Source organism: Curcuma longa, unplaced genomic scaffold (genome assembly GCF_044706935.1).
Source record: "Curcuma longa cultivar G26 ecotype Majalengka, Jawa Barat unplaced genomic scaffold, ITB_CL_G26_1.1 utg18532_np1212_1030455_RagTag, whole genome shotgun sequence".
NCBI classification, from domain to species: domain Eukaryota; kingdom Viridiplantae; phylum Streptophyta; class Magnoliopsida; order Zingiberales; family Zingiberaceae; genus Curcuma; species Curcuma longa.
Window position 1 is genome coordinate 771,807 of NW_027435598.1, and position 25,677 is coordinate 797,483.

Genomic DNA, 25,677 nt, shown 5'->3' on the forward strand with positions numbered 1-25,677 from the left:
ATAATTATAGCAATTTTAACCTTGTATTAGCTGTTAAAGTATTAAAATATTTTTGAAATAAATAATATAATGAGGTATCTTTTTAATTATTTTTTTTAAAAAAATTTATTTCGATAGTTAGGGCAGCGCATCAGCAGAGAGGGGACCTCTGAGGAGCTCCCTTCCGCCTGCTGCTCAACGGCGCGAGGACTATTTGCGGGAAGAAGCCACCGTTGTGCCTCTTCTCGCCGGTGCTCGGGCCGCCATCGAAACTGTCCGTGCCGTCGTCGACGCCCCCGGCGAGTTCTGCTCCGCCCTCGCGAAGGTTCTTAAAGCGAGTGACGGCGAAATCCAACTCATTCAACCTGAACAACATCCTGGGCAAGTCCTCCCCTTTCAGCATCGCATGGTCCACCTTGCACGAGAGGGAGCAGAAGTGGAAGGGTTCTTGGAGGATTCTGTCGCACATTAAGCAGAGGTTTCCGGAGCCCTTGAATGGCCTCGATTGCGGCCTTGGCTTGAGGAAAATTACTTTGGCACTGTTGATAGTGTAAGGCTGCAGTCGTCACAAATCTTAATTAGAACAAGGATTTCGTTTCTAAAATGATTTAAACTTGATTCACAAGATTAATTACCTGAACGTAGGAGCAATCTATGAGCCTCTCCAGATCCTCCAGGCGAACGACGTCGTTGTACACATATCGCCTCACCTAATTTATTGAAAGTTAGTTTTATATGCTTTTAAGATTTTTCTTGTTGAATGAACCAAAATTCAATTTAATCTGAAGTTTCAATCGACTCAATGTCAAAAGACAGATTGGATGATTAAGTTTTGGTTTTAGGTATCAAAAATCATTGACCAAGGATTATAATGGGGCGTGAGGTATCAAGCCTAGGAGAGAAGGCCAGTCGGCCGAGGGCACTACTGCTACACGGGAAAAGTCATTCTGCAATTCGAGGGCAAAACGATGAACTCAATGTTCCAATTGAGGGATTGGAGAAAACAGTAATTGAAGAAAGGAAACAGTAGACAGAATGATATGAATCCAAAATTTCGGCGTAGAGTAGCAAGGAAAACTAAGAACTAGTGGTATAATTTGAAAGAACATGGAGCAAAAATAGCAAAGACTATCTCAAAATAGCTAAAAAGGTAAATGTATGGTAAAAATTGGGGGGAAATCAGAGATGGGATGAATCTGGATGTGGATTGATTGAAATACAAAGAAAAGGGGAGGGGAAAGAGCAAGACGACAAGAAGACAAGAACAAAATCTTTGAGAACGGGACAAAAGTTCACAGGAGAACCTGCTTCCGAATCAGGAACCTGAGCCAATATCGCAAATCAACCGCCGTTAACTAATTCAATAAAAAAAAATGTCGAGAAAAGGTAGAACTCATGGAAATCGACAGGCGATTAGGGTTCGGAACCTGGAGGAGCGAGTGCGAAGGATGGGAAGGGGCGCAATGGGGGCAGATGCTGGTGCGACAATCGAGGCAGAAGATGTTCTTCTCGTTCTTCCTGCGGCTTCCATGGGCGCCGCATCCCACGAAGAAGCTCTCCTCCATCAACCTCCCCAGCCATCCCGGCATTGCCGCCGCCGGCGATCCGCACTCGCCTCCTATTCTCCGCATCCGATCGAAATCACGCAGCTGTCCTGGACGACGGAGCAGAGACTGAATCAATGGGGATGTGGATCTGGCGGTCGCTCGAGGTCCTCCGATGGAGTGAAGGTGGGAGGGAGTATCCAAGCTCTTGCTCTATTTATAGGAAGCAGAGAGAGAAAAAAACAAGATAATTATTTTTTTCTTTTTATTATTTTATTAAAAAGGTTAATAAAAAAAGGAAAAAGAATAATATGAATGCAGACAAAGTTACGAGGGCCAGAATAAGGGGAAAGGAATTAATAAAAAATGGAGAATGTTGGGGTGTTTTTATTAAAAAAAGACCCACATTTAGGTTTTTTTTTTTTTTTTTTTAATGATTGCTAACGAGAAAAACATGGAATAGTGGATTTGGTGGTAGTGTCAATAGCGGTAAGTGAGGAGTCCATTTCCCTTTTTTTTTTTCGAATTAAAAAATAGCATTTTTTGCTTTAACTCATTTTTATTTTTAAAATATTTTAGTAAAAAATATGTACATTTCAACTTTATCGATACTAATAATATTATATTATAATAATTATAAAATAGACAATTCATTTAAATTAATATTATATTATAATAAATACAAAATTACGAAAATTATATAATTATAGTTGCAATAATTTCATAGTTATTATAATATCATCAAAAATAAAAAAATACTAAAATTGAATCATGTTATTTTAATAATAAATAAAAATAGACATCTTGTACTTTTGATTTTTGTCCATTTTTCTTATTTTTAGTTATTGAGATGATTTAATTTCAATTACTTTGATGGACTTAAATAAGTAGAAATGTTAAGGAATAGTATAATTAAAATAAATATCTTGATAGGAATACAAATATTCTATTAAATATTACACACAAAAAATATTAAATTAATTTAATATAAATTTTTTAATAGATTCAGATGACTCATTTTAATTTATCAATAATAGAATTTCAAACACAACAGTAAAATATTTCTTATCTTATGATTTGATGGTCACAAATTTAAATTGCAAACATAATATTTTACAATGTAGGATAAAATTTTATATAATAAATCCCATGTAGTTCAATCTTTCTCCAAAATTTCATATTGATAGAAGCTTCATACATCAAGTTGCCCTTAATAGTGGAATTTCAAGTGGATACGCACACAATGTTGGATCAACGACTAAAGACAAACCACTAAAACAGAGAGAACACCTTCATCTCATAATTGAAATGAGAAATCAAAAATGCCAAATCCTTGATGACATTCATAATTGGCATAAGAAAATAAGATGATTCAATCTTCTGCTCATTTATTCAATGCGCAGTCATGACATGTCAATGTACAAGAAGCTCAGATGCAAGAATACGCACGGACATTTTCCAATTATAATTCTATGTATAGTTTAGACTCCTAAGTTTCCATGCTTTCTTCCTCTATCTCTTTTGATTCTCTGTACAAAAGTTTCCTGAAATCATGCATGCATTTAGAATATCAAAATGATAGAATCAAATGGATTGAAGTAGACATGGCAAATGTACCTTTGAGGCAAATGCTTGTCAGCAGATAATACCTTCTCTAACCTCTCTTCAAATGGAGTTGCATGCCAACTCACTTTTTGATCCTAACATGCATTGAACATTAGTTCTCTGATATGAGATTAGCTAACTGTATGCAAAATATTTACCTCCTTATATTTAGTGGTAGTGTTTGGGATTCCATTGCCATCCCATTCTTTGTGGAAGTCCAAAAGGACCTCAGGATCATTCCAGTATGCAGCAGCAGTGCCAATTATAGGTCTATCAGCATTATTGTTCATCTCATGACATTGTTCATTAGAAATAGGTGCAATTGATCCTTTCTCATTATTCAAAGTTGGACGTTTCAACCTCTTCGACAAACTTGAGAAGATGAGATTTGGAGTTTCAGGCTCAATGTCTCCTGTGCTACCTGAAATATGAGCTGATTCACCCAATGATTCATTGTACCCAGATTTGTGGAATGAGAATAGATTTTCTTCTTGGCTCCCATTTCTACATGGCGATTGCATGCTAAAATTATGACCGTCATACAATGTGTCAGGTAAAACCTGGTTGCTTCTTTTTCGACTATCTGTTGCAGGAATCTTCGATTGTGGCTCAAAAGATTCATCTGATTTAACATTCAATAAAGATTGTTGTCGCAGTGCAATCCATTGAGGTAGGTTTTCTACTGGTTTTAGAACTGGATATATGTACTGAGTGCGAATCCTTGCGTGCTTTCCAATCTTACGGTTATCCAAGTTAACTTGAAAGAATGTTCCAGGGGTCTGCAATTCTTCATTTATATTTAATGGAGTTGGAAAAGGTGAATCACTATCAAGGTTTACGGTCTTGCTGTCACCGTGTGATGGAGAAATGTCTAAACTAACTAATTCTTGCTGGCAATCAAGTTGAGATGCACAAGCATTCACATCAAACTGCAGAATGTTCGACACAGTCTGAAGCTGCTCTATCATGCAACTGCAAAATCATTAGAATTAGAAGCCAATGTTATAGTGACTTATAATAGTCATTGTGGATGTTCAACTTTGAATCTGCATGAGAGGAGCAAGAATTTTTTACCTCTCAATATTGTCGTGTTGACTTGAAGTATCTTCAGGCTTTGCCAGGCCTTCCTGTAAATGGTCATTTTGCCCATTCAAATCATTAATCAAGCCACTCAACATGGGTTGAGATGGAAAATTTGAAGACAAGTCATCTTCCCCAGGAGTCTGGACAAATTCTCCGTTAAATATTTTCCCTGTCCCTTCAGGAACTTTTGATAGTGAAGGACAATTTTTGAGAAAATTAGCCTGATAATAATTGAAAGTTGATCAGTTTGACCATCTATCTTCAATTAATTGAACAAAAAAGTAGCGATCACACAAGGGTACTAGCTCAAAAATGAGCAAAGGAAAGTTGAGGATGCGAGTGTTTGAATGTTAACAAAGGTATGCATAAGTGAAAAATCGCGTGGAACAAAAAGGATGGAAAAACTTTTGAATACAAGAAGTCGCATGTGTACGTGATGGGATCCCTACAGCCTATGTTGCAACACAAAGACTAATTATATGACTACTATGCAGACCCCACAAATAAAGCGCGTGTAGTGACCTATATCAATATTGGCAGCGATCACCAAGAGGAATTAATGCCCCTTGTCATTGGTGATTGCAGCACAACATCAAAAATTGTTGAAGGCAAAAATGATTTAATTTTTAAATTTGGAATGTGTGCACAGTACCATAGAGAAAGTTGTCTAATCTTGTTTTGCAACCCATCAAATTCAATTTTGAATTTAAGAGGCACACCCCCATGATGGGTCTCTTTGAAGTGTCCTTCCATCCCTAAATAAAGAAAAATATTTCTCCATTCCATGACGCTATAAAGTTAAGTAGCATTCTCTTCTCTTGAGTTCACTTCTCTTCTATAATTCTCTAAAGAGTTCCAAGGTGTTGAAGTTTCACAAAGTCCTAGAATTTGGAGAACTTCTATCTTGAGATGAATGTTGTCACAGCTTAGGATGCAATCGCCATTAATTTGTAAGCATCTCACCTCGACCCTACGACTACTTCAGATGATATTGCCATGTCATCAGCCTGAGTCGAAGACAACTACTCGAAAGGTATCTTGAACATTCAAATGTTACATTGACCATCCAAAGAGTCATGCCCCAACTCATCAATCTATCAACCTACCATGCCAAGCTACCGCCGAGTCAAAACCATATTCTCCAACAAAATTATGTACAGTATCTAATTAACAACCTACGATGTTAAGGTAAAATATTCAAAGCATAGAAACAAAAATAATAAATAAAATAATATATAGAATATGATATTAAATAACCATTGGTTTATCCAAATACAAGGTAGTTTATAAAACAAAGATGGCATGCCATGTTGTTTAAACTATAAGCAAATTAATTGATAAGCCATGCCATGATTCAGAAATAGGTCACTATGATGAGAGTAAGAGAGCAAACAAACATTTTCAAGAATCAATTTGGTTTAATGTCCAAAAGACAATACCAAATACTATTATCAAATAGCAAAATATATATCAAGAAACAAACAAAATAAGTAATAACCCTTCTTAAGGTTTAAGAGTCTTACAGATACCCCATCAACTCAAATCTCCACTATGATAAATTTTTAATCATGTATTATATTTAACAATATTACTAAAAAGTTACATGTTTCCATTGGCGAATCATGAATTGTTTTTGTGAATCATGAAAACTTTTACTTCATCCAATTTTGCTAACTAAATTTACATGTAATTGAGATAGGATTAAAATGGAGAACTTGGAATTAAATGGATATGTGAATCTCAAAACTCGTGTAGGTGCAGAGCCAATTCACATATTAGATAAAGAACTGATCTGCTAAATCAATCTTAAATGCAGGTATACTAGTTGCACGGAAGCTGGGAAGCATATTGATCATATTGAGCACGCATATACAGTCGTTGCATAATTTATTTTAGCCCACTAAAACAACACATATTGCCCACATTGTATAATCATCCTCTATATAAGCAAGTGCAATCGTGTATCCAGTTGAAGAATACATTTTTAAACCATGTTGCTTTGAGAGTCAACGCCTATGTATTTCTTAAATCTTTGCCAATGCTGTAATCCTTTTTTCCTAAACCTAATGCAAGTTTCCTTTACATCCTGTAGCCCAATCGAAGATTTTCTACAGTTGTATGATCTTATGAGCCCCAAATCCTCATTCGATACGAAGGAAACCTAGTACACGATACGAAATTTAGCAGAACATGATCCTCGAAGGATTAGAGTATGAAAACACTCATACCTGTTTCTCGGGGCTGCTTGTCTTGGGGCTCGAGTTGGTCTTCCTCCGTGCATCATCCTTGATCCGGAAGCAGCCGAAGAAACAACCCACTAGCACGGATTCGAAAAACCCTAAGACTTCTTTGATCAGGCGAAACCTGGATCCCGCCATGGAGCTACGGATCGAGGAGAGCGGCGAGGCGATCGCTTCAAGTTCCGTCGCTGGGTGGTTTCCGCCTGGACGGAAAGGCAAAGGGAAAGGGAAAGGGAAAGGCTGAAGACTGAGAAGACTGGCGTTTTGAAATTTGAATCGGTAATTTAAGAGGGAAAGCCCTGACCCGTGAGCAAACGACTAATTTATAAAATGAAGATTATTATGGAAAATTAATTTTATGTTTTACACGTGGCGGCTCCTCATTGGAAGTCCATCTAATTCGTGTTATAACACTTATGAGGTACCAGCCAACGTGAGCTGTTGAACGATTGATAACAAGTGTAGTCGGTGGCTAGGCTACACCTTAGATTAAGCCTGAGTTTGCATCGATGGATCACGACTCTATTAGCTCAACTCAAACGTCTCAAATCAGATACCAAGCAGAGCCCTAGGAGGTATTTTGCGGCTGTCAATCTTACGATTTAACCCGTATCCAAGAAAATAAATCTGTCATATGTGAATCAACTTCGTTACATCGGATTGATCCATTTCGTCAAATAATTTAAATGAGTTGGATTGAAATTTTATCAATCTATTTAAAAGTAAAGATAAACGAGCCAACGTATGTGGATTGTAGGTCCAGGCGAATTAGGTCATGGCGAGTTCGGGTTATCTCACAAGTTGAGAAAGATTTTTTTTAAAAAAAATTATATTATGGATCATAGATTTATGATAATATATATATTTTTAGTGAAAATTATGATTTTTTATATTAATCACTTTGGTTTTTATTAATATGTATTAGTATGAAATGAAGAATTATAAATTTTATTAGAGATTTTTTTATAAATATTTATTTATAAAATCATCAAATTTAATCCATTGTAAGCATTTTTTAATATTTTTTGATGGATCACCTTGTTTAATTCGCAATCCACATCAAGTTAGCCTGGATTAAGAATTTTCCAACTCATCAAGATGGCTTATCGGCATGTTTTGCTTGACCCCATCTCGCCCTACAAATGATAAAATTTTGACAGATTGACTTATTTCACCACGGATCGACTAGTCTGACAACTCTATTCATTATCGCTTTACATAAAATTCTCTAAAATTTAAAAAAAAATATGAACTTGCACCAAGCAAGAACAAGAGATCGCATAGACATAAATAGATGAATTAGGAATTCATTTTTTAAAAAGAAAGTACATTAAGTAAAGTAAATAAAGATGCTATTTTTTTACGTGCGAATAACCAGTTTTTAGACGATAATTTTCAAGTAACAAGGGTGTTTTTAGGTAAATTACCCAAATTAAAAACAAGAACGACTATTCTTTTAACAAGTCAAAATTGATTTATCATGTAATTCATGAGCACTACTTTGTCACAACCTTGTCTTTCACCAACTTCTTACATAAACCCCCGAAACTTTCACATAATTCACAAAAAAGAAGAAAAAGAGAGAACACTCACAACTAAAGAATGCACACTAATCTTCTACTCTACCAATTAATCCCCACCCCCCCTAATTTACATATATTCTGAAAGAGCCCCTGGGTTGGTCACCAACATCCTCCATCGCAGTGGAGTATGAATCAGTTGATGCTGCAGAAGATCTTGTTGAGGAAGGGGACTTTGCCTTCTTCTTCTTTCCTTTGGAACTTTTAGGGGCTTTTGGTAAGTCTGGACATGGATGCTCTGTCAAAATCTCAAGATCTGTTGCAGATTGAAGCCCTCTTTGTTCAAAATCTATGTCAGGTAAAAAGTATGTAAAACAAACAAGTTTAAACACTAATGAACTTAGTTCATTAACGTTCTTAGAGTGTCTCTCAAAGTCTAAACAAATTACTGATACATACCTAAAGAAGCCCAAGAGTTCTCTGTGAAATCGAAGTTACTGAGCGAGCCCGAGGAGAAATCTCTTGAAGTCTTGTAACTGTTCATCTGAAAAACCACATGAACACAAGATTTGATCAAGCCAAAACCAACTTTCTAAGACTTTTGTTTTGTTCTTATTCCTTTTAGATATTCGATCGAACGTCGATACCCAAGACGGCGAGGTTCCATGAGCATTGTCGAATCCGACATGAGCAATGAGCTTCACATCTGTTGGATGTCCTATTTCCATCTCATGCTCCTTCTGAACTGAGCCTGAAAAACTCCAAACTGTTCAGAGGCTTGTGCTACCAAAGACACAGAGAATGAACAAGAGAGTCCTACCAAAGATGTATCTGATTCCTTTAAAGATCCCCTTCATCTTGATTGCCATTGCAGCGGAGGGCAGTTCAAGAGAGAAATCTGAAAACAGAAAAAGCTGCAATCTGAACATAAACATTACTGACAGAGCCATGAAACTTGAACGCAAACCTGTGTCTTTGTTTTCCACCCCAAATGCTGCATGCAAACCACCCCTTTCTTAGCTCTGAATTGTTCCAAGAGATGAAGAGAACAGAGTTGGCATTGTACTTGGAAAAAGAGGAGAGATCTAAATGTGCAAGTGCATGTATTGTCAAGGAGGAGGGCACTAAGTGCATTAAAGAAATGGTTGTCAAGCTGGTTTATAACAAGCTCATCAAAAGGGCACAAGATCTTATCTTCCCCTTTACAGTAAGATAGGGGATTGACAATCCATGAGAGATCAAAAAATTACAAACTAAACTTGCTGACATTCATAAGGATCTTTGACAATTATTGTGTAACATGCCCTGTTGATTCACTGCTTGATCTGTCAAGAACAACATGCTGAATGATATTTGTTTTCTCTGATTCAAACAGCATAAACAATGAAGTATAATAATGTTGTTGCAACAACTAAGCAGACATCTGTATGTCTTTGACTTAAACAAAGAGAGTATTGTACACAAAACAAAAGAAAGATGTATATATGTTTTTGTCTCACATGAGAAGAAACATCTTCTTGTTAACTGTTTCCATTAAGTAATCATATATGAGCTCATAGAGATTGATGGTTGGAGCCACGTTGGTGCTGATTCCTATCCTCATCATCACTGTCATCGTTCAGCATCATGATCTTCGTCATCAACATTAACTTCGAACTAATTTTGTACAGCTACATTTTTTGAAATTCAGAAGAAGAAAAAATAATTTTTTTTTGGCATTTTATCTTTGGCATTTTATCGACGTTAATAACACTCTTTTGACATTCATAAATTGTAGTGAGTAAACTCTAACACGGGCATGTTTACCTTTCACAATTGTTTTTCAATAAAATATTAAAATATTTATAATCATTCAAAATCTAATTAACCTTATTAATTTACTTAGTGACTATAAAAGTGTAAAATAATAAGAATTTTATGTCATTTTGATAATTTAAAAATTTTAAAAGTATTAATTTAAAGAATAAGGGTAATTAATTTTACTTTTATAAATCTACTCAAAGTTTCACTGGATTTTTCATTTGAATAATAATTGCAAAGTTTAAAAAAAAAGTTCTCATTTATTTTTTCTAAATATTTATTTTTCAAAGATTTATTTTATCTTTTTGGAAAAAGTTTGCACGGGTGTCTATTAAAATATCCATTGACAATGGATGAATTTGAAAAAGTCTTAATTTGTTTATGATATTTTCATTAATCCATAAAAGGAAAAAAAAAAGACGGGGTAAGCAGCGAGATGCGAAGAAGTCCCCTTCTGAAAGGGGAAATGGCTAATGCGAGGATTCTCATCTGAGAACCAGGAGGAGATGGTCGCGCCTCAATCCATGATGGGATCAGTCTCCCAGTCTCCCGACCCAGATAAGGGGGACGAGCTGCGCGATCTGATGCAACGGTTTATGGCGTCGCTTGCGGAGTTCTCCCAACGCTTGCCCTTTGATGTAGACTTCCAGGTTCGGATCTTCTTACGTCCTTCAATTTTTGACTCTATTTGGCGTGGTTCAGAGTTTCACTTGCATTATTTGATTCTAATTGGAATTTTTTTGCGAGTAACCATTTAATATTTTGCTACCGCGGTGAGGCTCCTGATGAATTTGTGGGGTGTGGGGGTGGGGGTGGGGGGCGAGATTGAATACAAAAAAGTGGGAAAAAGTTGGCTTTTGGATTTCGAGTTGAACGGAACTGAGTTTGTCTCTTAAAAGGGATGACCTGAACTTACCAAGCCTCCAATCTTAAGAAAGATAGTTAGCATGTTAGCTAGTCTGAGTGCCTGAAATAAGAATATAGGGAAATTACTTGATCAAATAAAAATTTGGATTTTATTTAAGCTATATGTGAATCAAATTATGCAGTTTAGTTTCTTGTATCACTGTGCTTGATGATGCATAGTCTCAAAGAATTTGTGCTGTGTTTAACATAACAAAGATGAGAATGCTAAGATGTATATATGTAGTTTCTAGATATGATGAGGAAAAGTTGCTTATATCTGAGTTGTAGCTCCAATAGATTATAAGATGCAAGAAAATATTTTAAGATTGTTATGATCTTAATAATTATGCCGGAGTGTTAAGGGGGGTTGAATATCTAAACTTGCCAATAAAATTATTGACTTCTCTTGCACTTATAAAAGGACAAATTAATTGTTAGTTTCTTCTGACTGCTTGTGGGTGTTCGTTTATATCACAGTATATGTGTTGTGAAAATAGAAAATAAATCAATACAAGAATGAGCAATGCTTAAGGGTGGTGGGCCGGTTGAATATCTTCTAAATGTATAAATAAAAAATAAAATGTTTGACTTCTCTTGCACTTATAAAAGGACAAATTAATTGTTAGTTTCTTGTGAGTGCTTGCAGACGTTCATTCGTGTTAGAGTGCATGTGTTATGAAAATAAATCAATACAAGAATTGACAATGCTAACATAGTAGTTTACATGATTTGGACTCCAGTTCTACTCTATGGCCTATTAATCCATTAGGTGGATCATGCTTGGAAAAAACTCCTTCAAATGAGGCATAGAAATCTTGTATGAGAGTATATTCTTTTATAAGATATAGAAATGAGGCACAATAAGAAGATATTACCAGAACTCGTAGAAGAAGGCTTTCAACAACCCTCAGTCGCGTTTTTCTTGGCCACACAATGTTGGAAATTTAGGGTCAATTTTGCACACAATTCTCAAGAGAAAACATGCCCATTGCTTACATAGGGAAGCCTCCAACGACTAAGTTTCAAATAGATTCAAACTACTGAAATCCCACATCACTGAAATTCAAAAACTATTCATTGCATGCCAACAATCAACAGTTCAGTTAACTCAACAAAGGTTGATTCAATCTTCTCAAGGATCTTGACTTTGTTCAACTTATGCCTCGTAAGTCCATGTAAAACTCTAGGATCAAGCTTGACTAGAAACTACAACTGGGAATTTGTTGTTCCTTAGTCGACTGCTCTCTACAAGCTAAACTAGATAGCCCTTACCTAGTTTACCCATATCATCCTTGATATATTGTCCAAAAGCGTGAATCTAAGTTTACACTTTACACATAATCTCTCAGCTCACTATTTTTCAAGTCGTCAAGTTGTGGTAGCTTTACACCCAAGAGTCTACCTCCCCTTAGGGCCTTAGTTCTTCAATTTCATCAAACTCTCCAAGCTTCACATGTCATCTTCACTAGATCACCTATATAGTCCACTTGTTGGGTGGTCCTAGAGTTCGTCTCCTGGTAGATCGTTAGGCCTTTGAATGCATCAAGCTCTCTGAATTTGCTTCACATGCCATCCTTCACTATGTTTCCTATGGAGTTCTTTTCGTTCAAGGTCATCAAAACTCAGAACTTATTAACTGTTCAATGCTCCTCGTTATAGAGTCCACCTCGCTAGTATTTTCTAGTCTCATGGATGTCCCGTATCATCCTTCCCCGGTCACCTCCAAGTCTACCTTGTATCATTCCTTCAAGCCAAACTAAACCAACTTGGCTACTTCAAGTCAACCATCAACTTGACCTTGTTGAGTCACAAACTCCATGTGCAACTTGTAGGATACTTGTGAACTTAATGCACACAAATAACACAGGCAGCCCTAATTTAAACCCTTTGCCAAATACATAAACATCTTAGTTGAACCTTGGGGCATAATTGTACAAACAAGATGGCATGAGCATGTCTAGAGGCAGTTAATAAATGCTATAGTTGGAGGAGTTGAATCAACTAGAATGAAAAGTGTAAGGGGTAGAGAGATATGAGAAAAAATAGTAAATATAATAAAAAATATTTCGTTGATTTAAAATTCATGTAGTTGACCCCCCAAGCCTACTGATGATGATGAAGTTGAAGCTGAAATGAACTGTGAAATTTCTATCATGTATTAATACTTGTGGAAGTAAGATTATATATGGACCAGGTGTATATTGAGTGGTGATCCAATTTCTTGTGATTGTTCTCTGACCCACATTTTAGGTTGTGGGTAGCATTGGAGGAAAACAAAAGCAACATTGTACCTTACATCTATATCAGTAAATAACTGCATATCCATGCCATATAATGTTCTTTTCTATGCATAGAATATTGTAAATATTGTACCTTCTTTATGCATGACATGTAATTTTTTTCACCATCTTTTTATATGATTTCTTGGTGAGAAACCATTGTCATAGAGACTCAAGTGTGTATTTTTTTGTTGGCTTCAGAAACTTCGTTCTATCACAACTCTTGCTACTCTTGCGGTTACACTAATTTTTGCATGGAAGCTTTGGAGAACAATTCCAGACCAACAATTAAGGCAGCGTAGACGACCTGCCACATCACCTATCTTTTCTACTAACAACTTACATCCAGATACAAGCCTCCGAGCATCTGACATTCGCTCATACTCTGGAGATTCAAGAGCACAAAGATCTGTTAATGAATTCATTCAGCCATTAGAGGTATTTTAATGCTTTCATCTGAAGTATCTAAGCTTACCTACTGTTGGCTAAGGCTTACCCTGGTAATTATATTTTGCAGCTTTCTTTGGAGCAACTAGTGAGACATAGGTTGAATGATGGCCGTAAGGTGATTGTTAAATTTTGCATTTTACCTATTTGATGGTGTTTCTTATCTATCTTATTATTCGGTTGCTTGTTGTTTATTAATCCTGTAACCTAGTTTGCTTAAATCTGAGGGAGGTCTGTTGTCAGAATGCATTGTGAAAATGATATTGCAAACAATCTAAGAATATTTAAAAATACTGTGGACCAAATTATTATTATTATTATTTACATCCTTTTAGTCTAAGAGTGTTTGACTGCACAGTTTGTACTCTCATCCAAATTATTATTTTATCCACAGCCACCACCATACAAATGCTCTTGGTATTTATCATTTCAACTAAGAACTAGTATTTGACTAAGAAATTAGATCTGCTTCTATATGGCTCGTCTTTTTTTCTTCACTCATGCCAGGCAATATGACTTGATTTACCATTTGATGCTTCAGTGGTTGGACTGAGTATACACTGGATTGCAATTTTAGGCAGTAGGTGGTATGCATTTTTTTAATTATCATGAAGTTAACAAAAAATATCAAGGATGATTCAATATAGGTTTTAGTTTCATTGACATAGGGTTGCAAAACCCTCTAAGAATTGGCTTTCCTAAGAACACTACAAAACAACAATAGAACTTCTGCTACGGCAAAAACTGTCATAGATGTCCTTCAACCGCAAAACTCCATTGTGGTTGGTAATGTCACACACATTGCGACTGAGCCATTGAAAAAACTGGGATCAAAATCTGTCACAAATTGAATCGTGATGGAATTTACAATGTAGTTTCTGTCGTGAACAATTTCACTATTGTCGTCATAGATTGAATTCTGCGACAACTACTACCGTTGCAAGTTATTGTAATTCATAATGCCTGCTGTAGATTGTGTTTTGTGCTAGATATTGCAGTTGCAAATAATTAAAAAATTGTTTAAAAAAACTAAATTTCACTGAATACAATTATAATTTTTAATGATGAGATACACAACCTCATGTACAACTATAACAATAGCATATATATTATCAACAACATATACAATAACAACACAACAAATATAACATCATCATAATGCATAAAATCACACATGAAAAAATGACCACATCCACACATGACACACACTCATCACAACAACATATAAATAATCAAAATAACTAGAAGTCATATTAACAAAATTCAATTCAAAGTGCAAGTGTCATCAGTACAAAGAAAACAATAATGAATGGAAACTAAGGAGAATGCTAGAGGCTGTCCTCAGCTGACAACCACAAGGAAGGGGTGCTATTGTCAGGCTAGGCATCAGGAGGAGTAGCAATATAAGTAGGGCAGAATCAAGGGCATCTGTAGCAGGAGAATTCAAAGAAGCAAGCTCAGGCATCAAAGGTGGTCATAGAGGCATCGATAATTGATTGTGGTATTGCAAAGAGCATTCATGAAGGCCATATTCTTGCTTGGCTTTTGAGTTCTCCATGTATGTCTGCATAACCACCATCAGTGAATGCAGTGGTGAGGCACTCAAGGCTGGTGCGATGCCTGTTGCAGTCTGTAACATATTGGTGCTACCCTGAGATATGCTAATACCATAAATGCTAGCGTTGAGATACTGCCTATCCTAGATACCCACCTGTGCCGCTGCCATCAGATGCTTGACTCCATAAATCAGTGTTAAACTCCACAGTGTTGGCCCGCAGGCCATACCTCTGGACCATCAATCAACTGTAGCTCTGCTAGTTCAATAAACATTATGAATCATCAATCAAAAGTTGAGTTATATATTAGGTCAAATATACATCTAGACCCAATAGATGCTCTAAATACTTTACAGAAATAAAATCACTTACCATGATTTGCTCTAGTTGATGTCTTGCCCATGTGCCCAAGCCATGGCCACGCTAGTGGGTTTGCTTGCAACAAGTCTTCCCCAGCTGCTTCCTCTCTCTATATAAGAAATGCCTATATAATGGCTTGTTATTTAAGATGAATAAATTATGTAACATTAGGGTGAAACTTACTAGTCTCTTGTGGTGATGCTCGATGGAGATTGCCTTCCCTCACCTCCACAATGTAGTAGCCATGCGTTGGTGTGCTGGTCTAGAGCAATATGGTTTTGATGCCCCGATAAAGTGCTACTCCAACTTGATGAGTCACTTCAGCCATCTCTGTTACCGCTCTCTAGCCTAATAAAGTGTCGGCTAAATCGGCTTCAAATAGTATCGTCCCTTGTTCTTCAAATGACCACAACAGAGGTGGGTCCCTTGTAAAATGTATCATGGAGATAGTTGTTTATCAATTAATAGTTGGACATTTGATTACTACAATAACTAACAATTATAAAATCAATGATTTACTTATGAAAAAAATTCTACCACCACATCTTCATGTACAAGGGTGGCATGTCACTCCAATGCATCCATTCACCAGACAAGTGCTACATGATCTGGATAGTGATGGCATGAGTGATAGAACTATAAGATAACCTATATAGTATGGCTTGTCCTTTACATTGGACTAGTGGATGTGTGGAAAACCTAACTACTACACCACGGTTAGGTCCTCATGGCGTAGCATGGTTGGAAATAATAGTATCACTTTAGGGATAGAACAATAAGTAAACCTATACGGTATAACTTGTTATGATACAAATTTAATTGTAAGTATAGACATTTGAATATTTAAGCAAATTAAAAACAAAATAACTTTCGCCCTTACACTGCATTGGTGGATGCGTGGATGACCCGACCGCTACGCCATGGTTAGGGCCTCATGGCCTAGCTTGGCTAGAGCTTAGGTCAGGCGCTTACTAAGGTGGAGGAGTTTGTGGCTGGTGGGGGGGGGGGTCATGCTCCCCAAATTGCTCTAAGCTTTCGCATAGTTCATCTAACTACACAAAGCATACATATAACATTATTATTTACATATTTCCCTCAACAAATGAAGAATCTCCCAAAGAAAAAAAATGATGCATTTATTTATTTATAACTACCTTTAGTTAAATTTGTAGTACTTTTGGTAGCGGCTAGAGGAGGGTGGGGGTGAATAGATGTTCGTGCATTTTGCATTTGTGTTCTTATCTAAAAGAATTAGTACATAGTGGAAAAGATAAAACAAACTTAAATACAAGAATGAGGAAGAAGCCAAACTGATATAATGCGGTTCAGAACCCTCGTTCCTACTCCACAACCTACGATCCGTAAGGTGGATCATTCCTCACAATCACTATTATTATTTTTCCTTCTCAGATGCCCTCTGAAGATAGAGCAACCTCTTGCAATCTTATAATCCAGTTCTTACAAGCAAAACAGGATACAAACATACAAGCAAGCAAGAAATAAAATGAACTTTATAACAATCAAGATCTTGCTTTGGTTTGCTTTACTTTGTCTTTGATAACTTTGGATTACTTTCTGGAAGCCTTAGAATGTAACAACACTCACCCAACGGAGCTTCAAGAATGTTGTTGTGAAAGCCTTCATAAAACCAACCTTTGTAAGCCTCCTCACAAATCAAAAAATCATTGCCTAGTCGACTGTTGAAACACCTCTGGTCGAATGCTTCACCGTTCCATGTCAAAATTCAAATGTTTAGCTATAGCTTTATCCCAATAACAACTCTTTTATGGGTTCTCGACTTGGTAGCAATCAACTGCTATTACCATCCCAATCAATTGCTCTTCACTAGTCGATTGACCCAGTTGACTCTTCAAACAAAAATATTTTATTCGTTTTGATTTCTGCCTGCGTTGACTACTCAATTGACTAACTTATTAGTCAACTGCTAAACAACAACAATTGACTTTGTTCAAATCCTAAATTCATTCAAATCATAACTTTGTGGTTTTAGATTTTGTAGTCGATTAATACTACTTCACTAGTTGACTGATACTTTGATTCCAACCTTAACAATGCTAAATCCGTACTATGCCAAAGACCTCACATCTCCAACACTTCCTCATCTACCTAGTGTACGTCGACCTCAATTTACTAAGACTTCACTTGCTTAGATACTCTCGTTTTTGGAACTTCACCCATTACCTACTATCCGACCAACTTCGACCTTCTAGGACTTTACCTTGCTCAACTTTAGGTGAACCTTGACCTACCAAGATTTCCACTATCTGAAACCTATCCTCCAGGACTTCCTTGCTTGATATCCAGTCAACCTTAACCTGTTGGGACTTTGCTTGCCTAGAATTCACTCTTTTAGGATTTCAAATTTGTTTGACGTCCAGACAAACTTGACTTGTCGGGACTCCTATCGCTTGCTTAACATCCAGTCCTCCATGACCAGATAGGATTTTCTCTGCCTAACATGTCATTCTTGACCTATCTAGACTTCCCACCAATTGCTAAACATCTAGTCCTCGTCGACCTTCATAGACTTCCATTGTCAACACCTATTGGACTTTTTGATTATCAAGTGTTTAGTCGACCTCGATCCACTTGACCACATTCATAAACCTTGACCTACTTAACATAATCAACAAACATATTGCTTAAAGATCAAAACACAAATCTTGGTCAATCTGATCATAGGCTGATTTCACCAACAAAATTAGTTCATGTATCGAGTAATATTATTATTATATATTGTATGTTCTTACAATAATTGTTTACTTAGAATGCCAAAGTCATTACCTTGTGATCTTGTAGCATGTACATGTATTATATCAAACTATACTATTGAATTGAGATCAACTTGCCTTGTGATCTTGATGCAATATAGTCTAATGCAAGATATTAGGTATTAGGCGCAGCAGGTTTAGTTCCATGTTTGGTACCCCTAAATTAAGATTTTATGACAAGTCTATATATACTTGTGTAAATTCTATAGCTTATTCTATTGCAAGATACTTTGGTAAATACTGCAAAAGACTTATAAATATGTTATGCTTGCTGTGTATTGCAATTTTTGATAATGAAAAGAAATTATTATAAATTTTCTAGCAGTGAGTTGAACTTTGGTCATACAAGATAATCCACACTTTGCTTTTACTGTTGACATTTAGATCATAAATGTACATATATGATGTAAATGTGTTTGTATCTGTCGTATTAAGGAATGCACAATCTTCACAATTGGTATCGTATTTATGAATCAGAGTAGTCACTTAAAATGTGGACTATTTTAGTTCATGTTCTGTTAGTATGTTCTTTACGTCATGTCCTGTTCTCTTATAGGTAACATGTCAGTTACTGGGTGTAGTTCTTGATGAAACAACTCCAGAGGAGCTTCAGGTCAGTGACCATCCCATCTTGCCTTGTCATCTAAGATGACCATCTACTTAATGAAGTAACACTCCTAGTAGTTTCTAGCAGACACGTGCAACAGTCAGGTCGTCTGTGCTGGAAGTCCTTTTGCAGATCAATAAATTCTGTGACGTTTATCTCATGGAAAGAATCCTTGATGATGAAAGTGGGGTTAGTGTACCTTTTCTGAAACTAAGAATTTGTTAGATTCATTTCTGGCATAGTTTTTGGGTCTTGCATGATTATTATACTAAATGCAACTAGTTAAATAATGACTTTTTTCATCAATCATAACTTGAACACAAGATTCACATATATGTATATGTATGTATGTGTGTGTATACATATTTCTCATGTCTATAGCTGTACATGGTTTTTCCATATTATTTAGTATCCCCTGTCAAATCAATTAATTATGCCTTCTATTGCAATTTGTTTGCCCTACAATTTTGATGTGTATAACACAGAAAAAAGAATGAAGAGAAAAGAACATAAATGTTTGTCATGCTGTATATCCTTCACTGTATTACCAGCTTTGCTGACTATGTTTATCCATCCACTTCTTGGTATTAATGCAGTTAACAGATAACTTTTTCCACATAAAAGATTATTTTTGCTGTCATTCCATTATAATGCCAAGATCCTTACTGCATTTAGTTGAGCTAATTTAAATCTTTAGGGATAATTTCGGCACCTAGGTGTTCTATATGATATTGGATCATAATTGCTTATCAGTGTTAATAATATTTCTGCAGGATTTCTTACTGTTGTTAGTAACTTTATCCTTTAAGGCTGTTAATGTAAAGAAAATTTGGTTCATGAAGAACTGTGTGATGCAGGAAAGGGTTCTTTCAGCGTTGGAGGATTCTGGAGTCTTTACTTCTGGTGGTTTGGTAAGAGATAAGGTGGGTGATCTTGTTTCAAGTATTCTATCTTGTCTCCATCCTTATAAAGGTGGAGAAGCTGGTTTATCGTCTCTTGGTTGATTTGTTTAGCTTTGGCATCTTTCATTTGCTCGCCAGGAAGTTGTCTTATGTACAATGAGTAGACTAAATACACATTCTCCAGACTTCTTCAAGAAATGTTACACTGTTGAGTAGTATTATAACTGTTTCAGTAGCATTATGCACAGACTAAAATTTGTTATCCATTTTGATTACTACTTTCCAAGGTTTACAGATTCTGACGTGGCATAATTTTGTGTGTTTCCAATGAGTTATTCATGAATTAGAGTCCACTTTTTGAAATGTGAAGGTTCAATACCAGTCTGATGCAATAGTTAATTTTTTCAAGAAGGTTATGACACACTTCACCAGTGGTATGTTTGGTTCATAGGAATAGCTATTCTATTTCATATGAATTCTCATAGAATATCTATTGCCATGTTACATTTGGTTTATCCATATTTATTTTAAATTCGTAAGTAATAAATAATAGTTATTCCTGGAATAACTACTCTTTGTCTATTTCATCCTTTAAATAACACATTTGATGGCTCAACCAGGCAGGCCAGAAAGGTCGATTGGGTTGGGTAGGCTGCTAGACAAGCCAGGTAAGCCAAGCAGTCTGGTCAGTCTAGGCCGGTTGGGTTAATTCAGATCGGGTTTGGACAGGCTGGATGGACTAGTTGAGTTGGTTAAGTCAGGTGGGTTGGTCGAGCTAGGTGGGAAAGGCCAACCAAATTAGCTTGGCGGGTTGGGCAGTTGTGATATGTTGGGAAGTCCAGTGTGCCAAGCGGACTATGGTCAAGTAAATCATGCAAATGAGACGAGTCATATATATTATTTTTATAGGGATTTTATTGTGAATGTTATTCCATGTATATCCTTTATGACATTCCTACCAGCCAACTACAAAGATAATTATTTCGTGACTACTCTAGTTGATGAACTAAGTTAAGGAATACTTATTCTTTGTCTATTCCTTGTTCTTGTTCATTATATTACCTAGGAATCAGTATTCTATTCCTTATCTATTCCAGTCTAATACTTTTGTAGGATTTGATTAATACCCTTATACTAGGCAGTATGCTGATCAGAAAGATAAATATCTACACTATTAAATTTTTTTTTGTACAACTAGTAATTGGTCAGGCAGTTAAAAATTTTGGAGTTGACCTGAAGACACTGATATTGGATGGAAATCCTAGCTTTTCAATGCCAGTGATCTGATGTTTCACCAAGAGATGTCATTATGTCAGGTTTTCCAAGTGAAACTAGCTCAGTGCCTTCATCATTCATACTTGTAAACCTGTGTCTTTTATTATGTGTTTCTGAAGTATATCTGGGACTTGTAAGAGATCCCTCAAGCATTTGCTGCTGCTCCTTTTCAGCATTTCAGTTTGGCTTGCAGATGCAGTTTGTTTATAGCTTAACTAGCAAAATTAGTCTGGAAGCACAATAAGTTTCTTCTATTTTTAGAAGATAACTTACAGTTTGTTTATCTTCTATTAGAGAGATAATCAGCTTAACTAGCAAAATTAATCTGGAAGCACAATAATTTTCTTCTATTTTTAGAAGATAACTTGGATTCATGATGCTCATGTTCATACAGATCCATTTTTCCAAAAGTTCTCTAGGTTACTAAAGTTTTTACTGCCAAGAGAAGTAAACTTATTTACCTCACGAAAATTGAATTAAAGTTCTTAATTAAATTGCCAGTTCGTGTTTAATATTCACATTTTGATATGTTTTTATGGAACCCAGTGGTTCATGTTTTCTCTCTTTAGTGCCGATATGTTCAAAAATAGCTTATTTATCTGTGAATCATGGAACTTGTGTTTCATTTTCTGCATCCTTTGTAACATTAAGCATAGCACAAATAAAACCTTTTCTGTCATTCTGATCATTCCAATCTTTATTTTTCTCTGATTTGTAGGTTCTTTTCTGTAGTACAGAGAATGGGCGCATATCATTTGTTCGACAATTGGAACCTGATTGGCATATTGATGCAAATTCTGAAATTGTACACCAGTTGACTGTAAGTAGAAGTATTATGCTATTTCACATTATTTTCTACACAAACTGTCCGCATGATTTCTGGAAAGTTTCAATCTAATTCTGTATGTGGCTATTTGTTTTTCTGTATATGATTGTGATATGTTAAACACTTCGTCTGTTATCTGACGATATCATCCTAAGCTTAAACTTGGGTCGGGACAAACAATTGTATGATTACTGCATGGTCCAAACCCTAGAATAATTGTATGATTACTACACAGTCCAAACCCTAGATTGTTCTTTTGATCCATTCTGGACCATTTATCTGATAGGTTTGTTCATGACTACTGTTAGCATGATTTCTGGGAAGTTTCAATCGAACCGTGATTTGATTTCTGCATACGAATGTTCTTCTGGGGAGAATTGTATGGTTGATACCAGCCTTGTCTTGTTTGGTGTTTGTGACAAAAGGCCCTGAGATTTGAAAGCAGAGGTGAAGCAGGAAGCTTCAGCTTCCGAACCCAATAAGCTTTGGCACCTGGAATGATGGGTGTGAGAGGAGGAAGGGCTTAGGGAATACATGAGGTATCAGCAGTGGTCTTTTCTCCTGCTTAGGCTTCCTAAGCACCTCACATCATGAAGGGATGGCATCGCAAGGCCGCAAGGAAACAAGCACAGGGATCCATTCACTTCAAATGATTCTAGTTTGATTCTTACCAGGTTTGGCTTTATGATGGTGGAGAACAAAGGGTATATGGCTTGTGAACTTGAGATGGATGTGGAATTATATTGAATGAAGTAGTTGTTCAGATTTGGAAGTGAAATCTGTCACGTTTTATGCAATTTTCAATCAGCTTTGACCAAATTCAACAAGATTTTCAAAATAGATGGATTAACTAAATAGATATTCCATAAGTTTTTTATTTATTAAACAGATTAATACCAATATAATAAGTTATTGGAATCATCCTAACATGCTTTGATGCGTTCCAAAGTATCCCAAGTGTGGCGACAATGTTATATTGAAATCTTATCATTAAACTTTGTTATAAAACAATACTTTAAATAAAGTACTATTATATAATTCATCTTAAATTATATAGTAAGCAATTACTACAATAACAACAACTAAGCCTTTATCTCACTGAATAAGGTTAGCTATACGGATCCTCCTATGCCATTGGGCTTTATCTCCTACTATATCCTCATCTATATTTAAATGAATTTATCCCTGTTTTATCATTGCTAAGTCTTCTTTAGTTTGCCTCTTGCTCGATTAATGTACATGTTTTTCATGGTCTCAGATTGCTTAACCAAGTATTTATTGGTCGCTTAAGTACATGTCCATATTATCTTAAATGTGTCTCTCGGAGTTTTCTCTTAATAAGGACTATCCTAACTTTCTTTCTAATGTTCTCATTTCTTATACTATTCATCCTTATACGTCATCCAGTTTAACGTTCTTATTTTTGCGATTCTTATCTTCTACTCATGTGCTCGATTTATAGCCAACATTTTGTCTCTATATAATATAACAAGTCTAATTGTTGTTTTGTAAAGCTTTCTTTTAAGCTTTAGAGGTACCTTACAATTACAATGAATAACTGACGTTCTCCATTTCAACCATCCTACTTTTATTTTATGTAAAATATCTTTATCACCCCTCCATCATTTTACAAAAATGATCTTAGTTACTTAGAGCTTTCAGTAAGCAGTTACTACTCAATCAAAAAGAATAGTAGATGAGGTGGTTTTAATTTTGTTTCTTAGCAGTATCAGGAAATATATGCCTCTGAGACTTACACAGCTCTTTTCAAGACATTTCCTAACCACTTGATTGAGTTTCAATGTTTTCCATTATGTCTCTTCACCTTTTGATGTCTATCATTGATCTCTCACAGGGTCAAGTGGCAACTATTCTTTGCAAATGTGATTGTTACTGGGTCAAATTTGATTGAAATCCTGTATTTGATATTGCTATAATTGGGTTTATGAAGTCAAAGAAAGATATATGTGATTCGTTGACAGCATTCTTTCCATCTTTCCAAGGTTTTACATGAACCACTTGATTGAGCCTCATGTTTACAAATGCCTTCTTCGCATCAAGTTGTCTTTGTTGATCTTTCACAGAACTAAGTCACTTCTGTCCTTTAGGATGTAATCATCTATTGAGCATGGTAACTATTATTCTTTGCAACTGTAATGGCGAGTATATCTGATCGAACCCATCACTTGTACTCTTGACTTGGCCATTGAGAATGGAATGTCTCTTTGACCAACCTGTTATATTAGTATACCTTCCTCTCTATTTTTTCTTGGATCAATATGATTGAGGTTAAATCTTTGAAATTCTGTCTTCATGTTCCATAAAATGCACTGTCTTTCATTAAATTTCAGTTTGAAAGTCAGCTGATATGTTCTCTTTTCATGGCTGCAGAGATTCATCAAATATTTACTCCATGTGACACCAGACCGACCTCAACAAACGGCTCCTAACGTGTTCATTTCAACTAGTTTGGAACAGTTCTTTGGTGATCAAGGTCGAAAATAAGTTGCATATTTCCTACCTAATCTACTGAGGATCATGTAAGCCCATCATAATCATGTTACATTTTATTTAGCAGACAACTATTTGCATTTTGCACTTGAAATGGGTTGACACTTAAAATATAACTGTGATATGATAGTTTATGAAACATTCGTGTATCAGTGTATGAGCAACAAAATGGGACCAGAATTTGAACAACTATAGTAACAAATTGTAACTTCTCTCAATCATTTCCTGATTGCGTTTTGCATACACACCGTGTTGGGGCTCTAGCTAATTAGCTGTTGCATACTTTCCTGTGTATTATTTTGGATTAAAATCAAGCATTTTACTGGAATATTTACAAGTGTAGAATACCCAATTTTCAGTAGTTACATACATGTTAGAATGGATTCCATCAAAATGGCAAGTGTGTTACTACCACACGGAAGCTCTCGAGCTTTCGTCTCTACGCCTGCTCTTTGTTGCGTAGATTAAGGATGATGGGCTAGTTTAGTGCTAGCATATGTTAGATCTGCCCAGTCATTTGGTGGATCCAGTGGTTGCATAACCAAATACCGCCCGAGACTATCTTTCTTCTCCACTAGATCTAGGGTGGTGTACTAATTTTTCAGTTTCCAGTATCAGTAAATTGGCATTTGTGTAGGCTAAAATTCTGTGTTATCAGCCAAGTTTCGCATCCTACAACTGACTGTTTGTGGTTCTACTGCATTGCGATTTCCCTCTGCTACATAAACAAATTTTCGGTTTCTCATCAGTTTTTTTTTTCTGTTCATAGCAGATGAAAGCTTATCACGTACACTCCCTGATTGGAGCTATTGGAATTTTGTTCATAGTTGTCCATTGATGAATGGCCAATTTTTATTGCCTTTATTTGCTAACTTTATAGCCACATTGTGTGTATGTATAGCACACAAAACTTTATGGCCATGATACCGGCACGACATCGTTTTGTTCCGATTTTTTCCCGTATGTTTGAACTCAGATTTCGCTGCTGTCGTCGTCACATTTTGATCGAATATGTTCTTGTAAATTTTTCTGCCGTATTGTGTGGAACATGATTTATGTGATCTCTGCTTTGGATTTCTTGCGAGTGCAATTAGAAAGTTGGGTTTATGTGATACTTTCTGATAGATAGAGGGTAGGAAGAGCATTTGCACAGTTGAAGCAGTTTAGAGATCCTGAAACTGGATCCAAACTGGTATCGTATCTATCTTCATCATATATAAAATGTTTACTTGTTTAGACACCTCGATCCAATAGACATCGCCGATGATCCTCGTGCGCGTGCAGTCATACGTGTGTGGTCTGCGGAGCCACGAGCAGGCAACCGTTGTGTAGGCATGACACCTTATGCTAGTCAGGGGGTGGGTTCTAAGGGTCCAAAATGGGTGTTCAAAAATCTTATGGGCACACATTGTCACATTTGCGCGATGAGTAGTGACCCGAGAAGA

The 25,677-nt window shown here is 36.1% G+C and overlaps 3 protein-coding genes and 1 pseudogene across 5 annotated transcripts; 1 reads left to right on the top strand and 3 right to left on the bottom strand.

The window, feature by feature from the left end:
- Nucleotides 1-130: 130 nt before the first annotated feature.
- LOC141819718 (protein RGF1 INDUCIBLE TRANSCRIPTION FACTOR 1-like) lies at nt 131-1,610 on the bottom strand. Its single transcript, XM_074706967.1, has 3 exons — nt 1,407-1,610; nt 615-689; nt 131-535 (listed from the first exon to the last, which is right to left on the bottom strand). The coding sequence occupies exons 1-3, from the start codon at nt 1,608-1,610 to the stop codon at nt 131-133; spliced, it is 684 nt and encodes a 227-aa protein (XP_074563068.1).
- Nucleotides 1,611-3,012: 1,402 nt separating this feature from the next.
- On the bottom strand, nt 3,013-6,616 carry LOC141819728 (uncharacterized). Its single transcript, XM_074706974.1, has 5 exons — nt 6,440-6,616; nt 4,203-4,432; nt 3,287-4,100; nt 3,141-3,223; nt 3,013-3,067 (listed from the first exon to the last, which is right to left on the bottom strand). The coding sequence occupies exons 1-5, from the start codon at nt 6,587-6,589 to the stop codon at nt 3,013-3,015; spliced, it is 1,332 nt and encodes a 443-aa protein (XP_074563075.1). The 5' UTR covers nt 6,590-6,616.
- A 1,480-nt stretch (nt 6,617-8,096) lies between these two features.
- LOC141819732 (uncharacterized) lies at nt 8,097-8,840 on the bottom strand (annotated as a pseudogene).
- Nucleotides 8,841-10,206: 1,366 nt separating this feature from the next.
- Nucleotides 10,207-25,247, top strand: LOC141819795 (peroxisome biogenesis protein 22-like). 3 transcript variants are annotated; one of them, XM_074707052.1, is made up of 9 exons: nt 10,207-10,421; nt 13,158-13,394; nt 13,474-13,521; nt 18,668-18,724; nt 18,806-18,907; nt 19,576-19,641; nt 21,614-21,715; nt 24,113-24,261; nt 25,002-25,247. In XM_074707052.1, the coding sequence occupies exons 1-8, from the start codon at nt 10,245-10,247 to the stop codon at nt 24,224-24,226; spliced, it is 903 nt and encodes a 300-aa protein (XP_074563153.1). In that variant the 5' UTR covers nt 10,207-10,244; the 3' UTR covers nt 24,227-24,261; nt 25,002-25,247. The 3 variants fall into 3 exon arrangements, with proteins under 3 accessions (XP_074563153.1, XP_074563152.1, XP_074563151.1); XM_074707051.1 differs by having other exon boundaries at nt 25,005-25,246; XM_074707050.1 differs by lacking the exon at nt 25,002-25,247 and having other exon boundaries at nt 24,113-24,453.
- The last annotated feature ends 430 nt before the right edge of the window (nt 25,248-25,677 follow it).

Bases quoted from the DNA above. Each gene is read 5' to 3' on its own strand.
- LOC141819718 (XM_074706967.1), bottom strand. From the start codon at position 1,610: ATGCGGAGAATAGGAGGCGAGTGCGGATCGCCGGCGGCGGCAATGCCG. The intron at 690-1,406 runs GTTCCGAACCCT...TCAATAAATTAG, and splicing joins CTTCGCACTCGCTCCTCCAG to GTGAGGCGATATGTGTACAA. The intron at 536-614 runs GTAATTAATCTT...TGACGACTGCAG, and splicing joins TAGATTGCTCCTACGTTCAG to CCTTACACTATCAACAGTGC.
- LOC141819728 (XM_074706974.1), bottom strand. From the start codon at position 6,589: ATGGCGGGATCCAGGTTTCGCCTGATCAAAGAAGTCTTAGGGTTTTTC. The intron at 4,433-6,439 runs GTATGAGTGTTT...AATTATTATCAG, and splicing joins CAAGCAGCCCCGAGAAACAG to GCTAATTTTCTCAAAAATTG. The intron at 4,101-4,202 runs GTAAAAAATTCT...ATGATTTTGCAG, and splicing joins CAACACGACAATATTGAGAG to TTGCATGATAGAGCAGCTTC.
- LOC141819795 (XM_074707052.1), top strand. From the start codon at position 10,245: ATGCGAGGATTCTCATCTGAGAACCAGGAGGAGATGGTCGCGCCTCAA. The intron at 19,642-21,613 runs GTGGGTGATCTT...TCTGATTTGTAG, and splicing joins GTGGTTTGGTAAGAGATAAG to GTTCTTTTCTGTAGTACAGA. The intron at 21,716-24,112 runs GTAAGTAGAAGT...TCATGGCTGCAG, and splicing joins AAATTGTACACCAGTTGACT to AGATTCATCAAATATTTACT.